Source organism: Tauraco erythrolophus, chromosome 2 (assembly GCF_009769465.1).
Source record: "Tauraco erythrolophus isolate bTauEry1 chromosome 2, bTauEry1.pri, whole genome shotgun sequence".
NCBI classification, from domain to species: domain Eukaryota; kingdom Metazoa; phylum Chordata; class Aves; order Musophagiformes; family Musophagidae; genus Tauraco; species Tauraco erythrolophus.
The window spans coordinates 115354881-115361922 of record NC_141466.1 but is presented as its reverse complement, the minus strand read 5'-3'; the positions used below and the strand labels follow the sequence as shown (position 1 = coordinate 115361922).

General features: G+C 40.0%; 1 protein-coding gene across 1 annotated transcript in view; it reads right to left on the bottom strand.

Annotated features, from left to right (window-relative positions):
• Positions 1 to 368: 368 nt before the first annotated feature.
• Positions 369 to 7042, bottom strand: part of MSH2 (mutS homolog 2) — a 63442-nt gene continuing 56768 nt past the window's right edge. Inside the window, 4 exon segments of the mRNA XM_086630058.1 lie at positions 369 to 534; positions 727 to 729; positions 3553 to 3686; positions 3688 to 3725. Of these exon segments, the coding sequence (XP_086486184.1) occupies positions 369 to 534; positions 727 to 729; positions 3553 to 3686; positions 3688 to 3725 (341 nt within the window).

Below are 7042 nucleotides of genomic sequence, written 5' to 3'. Positions count from 1 at the left end.
ACAAAGGTCTTGTGTACGCGCTGTTGCTTCTCAAGGCTGTGGTAGTCATATGCCATCTGAATTGTTATACTTTCTAGCACACTTCTTTCTGATAAAATATTACGCATTTTGTTTGTACAGTCAATAATTCTCTCGATACTGAAAAAGCATTTTATTGAAAACTTCTAAAAGGACACAATCATCATAACGAAAGCAGAAATCTGGCACTCAATGTGCTCAGAATTTTTACAAAATAATTACAATCCAAGAAAAAAAAGTCTACATAAATCAGTACAAGTATCATAAAGTATAAAAGCTACAAGACAAGAAAATTATAGTTCTTGCAATGGAAAACATGCTTCAAGAGCTGTATCCTGTTCTCGCACCTTTCATGATGTAACCTTCGTTCGGGAAACTATTTCATTCACAAAACTGTTGTTCTTTGCCAACACATCATTTCTCAGCTGTTTCAGCTTGATTTTGATGTCTTCTTCTGACATATCTGTCAAGGGCAATGCTTTCACTTGACAAAGAAAATCCTGAATTATCTTTCACCTTCCTGAAATGGAGGGAGGAGAAGGAAAAGAAAACAGAAAGGATGTTTAGATTGCAAGCAGGACTTTTCCAAATTCCCCAAAGATACAAGTAGTATTCATCATCAGAAACTTTTTGAAGGCAAAACCCACCATTATTTTTGCACTTGCTATCATGTTCTCAACACCAGAACAATCCAGTTATACCGGTAACCCCCTACAATCCAGGAGCAAAAAGCATCAGTTGATCAGCAGAAATACAGTTTTTAACACTGAGAGGTCCTATGTGTGTTCCACATTTAATTCCAGCGTGCAAGCACATTAGGCGAGAACTGCTAGCAGTAATAGCATCAGAGCAGCCATATTACTCAAACTAGTTACTTTTGGAGGAACTGTAAATCAAAACCCAATGTTTCAATATGCAAGAGGAAAGAACAAATTGTAACCAAGCAACTGGAAAGTGGCCGTCACCAAGGAGAACAGATGATAATTAAGCTTTATGCATATGCTTTTACACAAACAGGCAAAGTGGAACTTCTAAACAATCTGAATTGAATGGCAAGAACAAACATTTCAAGGAACAGTGTTCAGGATCTCTGTATTAAAAACCATTAAGTGCCCCTGTACTCGGCACTGGTGAGGCCGCACCTGGAATATTGTGTCCAGTTTTGGGCCCCTCCCTTTAAGAGAGATATTGAGCTCCTGGAGCGAGTCCAAAGAAGGGCGACTAAACTGGTCAAGGGGCTGGAAAATAAAAACTTATGGGGAGCGGCTGAGGGAGTTGGGCTGTTTAGCCTGGAGAAGAGGAGGCTGAGGGGAGACCTGATTACAGCCTACAAATACTTGAGAAGGGATGGTGGGGAGGTAGGGGAAGGGCTCTTCACATTAGTGATGTGTGACAGGACAAGAGGAAATGGGTATAAGCTTAGTCAGGGGAGGTTCAGGTTGGATGTTAGAATTTCTTCTCTGAAAGGGTTATCAGCCACTGGAATAGGCTGCCCAGGGAGGTGGTTGAGTCCCCATCCCTGGATGTGCTTAAGAAAAGGGTGGATGAACTGCTTAGGGATATGGTTTAATGGGGGATTATGGACAGTTGGACTGGATGATCTCTAAGGTCTTTTTCAACCTAGAAATTCTATTAAATTCTACGAAATAAATTTGCCCAGAATACAGAATTTTGCTTAGTTCCCTACATTTTGCATTTTGGAACTCTACTACAAAGGTTTCATAGTTTTGTTTTATCATTTAGGACTAATGCAGTGTGCTTTCAGGGCAGAAGCCTCCAAAGGACTTTGAAATGTAATAGCACACTTTTCCCTCTAAACATGATGCTAATGAAGGCAGACAAATTGCCTGGGTGAGACATCTAAAGCTATGCCATTCTATTGCCTAGAGAGTTTATAAAATATTACATATTACTGAAATATCCAAGAATAAAACATAATGCTGTATTTGTCAGAAGTGTTTGCCATGTCAATTTAATTTACACCAACTTAAGACCACCCAGTCAGATACAACTAATCTGAAAAATTCTTCACCATGATACTTAGCAAGCTGGTGAAGGAAAGGTTAACAATGGAGCAACTGAGATAGCTGGAGGGAGAACCTCCTGGCACTAACAGGTAGGATGAAGCAGAGATTGTTCATCCACAATCATCAGATCCACTTACTGAGCCAGGAACAAATGCAGCAGACCTCTGAAACTGAAAATAAAGTAACAGGTAACAGTAACAGCCTCTGTCTAGAGTAAAAGCTTTTAATGTAGGGAGTGCTTTGGATATGGACTAACACTTCAAGGCTTCCAAATATTCGAGTATTATGAAGACTGCCACTGATGTACAGGAGGAGATAAAAGAGTTATAAGGCTGCGAAGTTTCAGGCCAACTGCTGGGACACAGAATTAAGATCTGTAAGCAGATTTAGAGGCATGCAGCACGGAGGATGTGACTATTGGCAAAAAACAACGCAAGTTGTAAGGCAGCAGGTGGATTTCCTAGGAAGCTGCAACAGATGTCACTGTAAGGACTCTTAATCCACCAGCAAGTGGACACAGGATGTTCTGAAAAAGCTTCCTGTAAGCTACTGTTTTCCTTACACTACCTGCTAATGAAGCTTCTTTTTAAGAGAAAGTGAAGGAAGTTGAGAAAAAACAGTTCACTCAAATTGGCCCTACACAACTGTATTATGCAATGTAGACATGATCAGATCTATGCTGAGATCTGGGTTTCCTCAACTTGTGCTTGAAGCCTGTGCAAAGCCAAGAACATTTTCCTTCTCAGTCGAGTAGAGACAACCAAGCTAAAATTCTCATGTGTGAAATGGGAAAGACTTAATGACACCTGTACATCAGACATTCCTGCCCAAATTGCCACGCCCTTCAATATGACCAGCTTGTGAGATGTCTTAGTACTGATGGGACATGAAATGGCACACAGGAGAAATCTGTGTACTCAGCTTTTCTCTGATATGAACAGATCTGAATATGTTCAATTGTCGACCTTCAAGAATCAGCATTAGTGAGCCCTCAAATAAGGGGGAGCAAAACCAGGTGCAACCCATCTTCGGAGCCAAGATAATCTAAACAATTCATACAGAAACTACAGCTTAAGTCACAAGAAATATCGCATACACACTAAGTAGTCAACAAAAGTTGTGAAGAGAAAATTCTGGCTTGTTCATGGCATAAAGAAACCCCACAGGACAGGGAGAGACATGGTCCCTTGTGTGACTCCAGTTCTACGCCAATCATACTAACTGCTGATTGTTATTCTTTAAGAAAAAATTAGTTAGTTTGTTCTCATCACTGTTCTTGGATAAGATTCTTGCCCATGTTATCTTGAAACGAATCTAAACTGAAACCCACTATCCTTGAACATCTCTTCAACTCCTAATGAACTTCATAGCTAAACATTTCATTATGGAAAAAAAAAAAGAGATTATAGCTAATTATCCTCAAGCTTGGGGGAATCTGAATCCTTAAACTGTTTTGCTGGGGCTATTCCAGCTAAACAAATTGAGAAAAGCATTCCTGATAGCAAACCTCTCTTTCTCTGTAGGATTTCTTGGCTGGTGCTCTCCTTCAGATTCCTTGGATTTGCCAATGTTTTGAAACTCCTCCAGCTCCAATGCTTTCTCTCTTGCACTTTCTATCACATGTTTTGGGAAAGCTGCCAACCTCTGCTACATGTATTCCAAAACTCTGGTCACAAACACCTGGATGCAGAGAAAAACAACCAGTAAAGAATTCTCAAAAGATAACACAGCTACATGGAGATTACATGAACAAACTTGTAACAGTTCTCTGTTCTGAAGAATTAAGTGCGTGACATCGTTTGGTTCTCCCAACGTTTTCTGATTTACCTTTCGGACTATACACGACAACACAGACTAAAGAATATGCTCTTATTTAATTAAGCTCTCTTAAGCAGGAATTGCAGAGCTCCAAAAGTGCTTCAGGAAGAAAGGGAAAACTCTTCAGGCAGAAAGAAATTCCCTCTAGTACTTGAATGAGATTGAACAATGTTTTTTATTAAAGTACTTCAGCACAATCTGTAGAATACAGTAATTCGCACCATTTATTTTTTAAAATATACATCTCACATTTTTTCTACATTTATATGAATACATATAGTGTGTAATATATACAAAAAATATTTAAAATGTTGCGTTCGTAATCCTCCTCCTCCTCCTCCTCCTCCTTTGTATCAGTAACCGCATAACTCCTCAGTCTCCCATAGTAGTCTTTTATTATATCAAACCTTTCAACTTTATTTACACTTACTTCAATTATAGGCTGTTTATAACATTGGTGAGAAGAGAAGTTCTCATAATGCTCAAAATATGTCAATTATACGCAGTTTCATAAAACAGTTTTCACTTCAATATCAAAGCCCTCTGAGTACAATCTATCAACTCCATTCCTTTACGTCACCATATTCTGATTGGCCACCCACAAATACTACTGCATTCTTTTAATTCTGGTCTCCAGTAGAGTTATGAATAAATCATTATACATGTAAAATGACGCTTAACTAATCATCTATTAATACTGAGTAACAGAAAATAGGTAAAGGAAAATCTAGCATTTAGATATTTTTCTGTTTATTAACCTTCTAATCTCTCAGGTTTCTAAAGGAAATTAATTCTTTAAGGCAGAAATTAGTTTTGTGATTTTATATTAAACCACACACCTCCCCAGACACAAAGCTAACTCAGGTCTCTGTTGAGAGAATCCTGAGCAGAGGTACAAGAACAGTATTTTCTGTGTATCCTCTTCCAGTGCTATCTTTCACACTCTTGAAGCATTTAGACAAGGATGAAAATACTGTATAAAAGTTCCTTGTCGTGCATTTCAGATTTAGTATATACTTCAAGTCCCATGAAACCTGTTGATTGTTTCAAAACACAGCTGTATCCGAGCTGCCTATACTTATATCCTTGTCCGACCACATAATTCTTCCAAAAGGCAAAAAGCACAACACTAAATGCAAGAATTTATGTGAAAGACACCGAATTTTGAGACCAGGTATTTAAGATTCAGATTTCTTAAAAGCTGGAGAAGGACTTATTACAAGGGCGTGTAGTGATGGGGACAAGGGGCAATGGCTTTAAAAACTGAAAGAGGGGAGATTTAGATTAGATACAAGGAAAAAGTTCTTCACTCTGAGGGTGGTGAGGCACTGGAACAGGTTGCCCAGAGACGCTGTGGCTGCCCCATCCCTGGAAGTATTCAAGGCCAGGCTGGATGAGGCTTTGAGCAATCTGATCCACTGGAAGGTGTCCCTGCCCATGGCAGGGGGGTTGGAACTAGATGATTTTTAAGGTCCCTTCCAACCCAAACCATTCTATGATTCTACGATTTCATGATGTTACATCTCATCTGACAGAGGTTTAAGTAGATAGATACAATCTATTGTGCCTCTATGCTCAATAGCACTTCCAAGAAAATGGATCAAATGAAAAGACACTGCACATACCAAGAAAACTGTGTTGCAACTAAAAATGACAAAACTGGCTGAAGAAAAATAGGAAATCAGGCTTCTAGAGTTTTCGCTAGTACCAGAATGGGTGAGTTAATACATGTTTAAAAAAAAAAAAAAAAAAAAAAAAAAAAGGGAGGAGGGGGCAGATTGAAGAGAATTCACCCAACTATCTGGGGAATATTAGGGTTTTTTACTATAAGAGTTGCTATTCCAAAGGAATTAGATATTAGAAGGCATAAGGTTTAGATTCAGCAGTTTATTTTTCCACTCTCCCAATCTAAGTACTCAAAAAGGCACTGTGCTGGTTTTGGCTAGGATAGAGTTAATTTCTTCATAGTAGCTGCTATGGAGCCATGTTTTGGGTTTGTGCTGGAAAGAGTGTTGATAACACAGGGATGTTTTCATTACTGCTGAGCAGTGCTCACACAGCATCAAGGCCTCTTCTCGCACCACCCCGCCAGTGAGTGGGCTGGGGGTGCGCAAGAAGTTGGGAGGGGACCCCAAACTGGCCAAAGGGATATTCCATACCATAAGACATCATGCTCAGTATATAAGCTAGGGGGACGCTCGGAGTGATGGTGTTTGTCTTCCCAAGTAACCGCTACGCATGACGGAGCCCTGCTTTCCTGGAGATGGCTGAACACCTGCCTGCCCATGGGAAGCAATGAATGAATTCCCCGGTTTGCTCTGCTTGCATGCATAGCTTTTGCTTTACTTATTAAACTGTATCTCAACCCACAAGTTTTCCTCATTTTCACCTTTGTGATTCTCTCTCCCATCCACCAGGGGAGAACGAGCAAGCAACCGTGTGATGCTTGGTTGCTGGCTGTGGTTAAACCACAACAGGTGCTAAATAAAGATGGCTTTTTTGAAGATACTGCACATTGCCAGCTCTCACCGCATTGAAAAATACTCGTTTCAATGTACGATTGCAGCAATTTTTGACTATACTTATCTTCAGTTCCCATGCTCACCAAGTCATATTTTAAGCACTGATTTGAGGAAGACTTTCGGAGGGCTCTGAACAGTGACTTGGAAGGAGCTCAACACACACTGGAGAGATGGGAAACAGGAAACTACAGACACTGCCTCTCCACTGAACAGGCTGGGTACCAGGGCCACTCTGCTTTGCACTAATACTCAGAAGCAAAGCCTGGACATTGCCTAGGAAGAGCACATGAACAGAGGAGAACAGAGGCCATTTCCAAGGGACAAAGCTCTTAAAAGACAAGGATGCAGAGTTAAGAGAAACAAGACCATGGCAGCCAGAGATTTGCTGACCAGCTCTAAGTAGATCCTCAGCAAAGCCAGAGGAGAGCAGTACTTCTGGCCATGCTTTGTTTCCCCTTGTTCAGAGTGATCTCCCAGCTTTACACCAAAGTACCTGAGAGCTAATTTGCAAGACTATATTCACAGGTGAATACAAAATTAGAAGTGGTTATACAAGTAATCAGAGGGCAAGAAATGAAGTAATTTCATGGATTTAAAAGCAGAAGAATTTAATAAGAAATAGTCAATTAGTAACATCATAGGAGTAAAACTAGCATG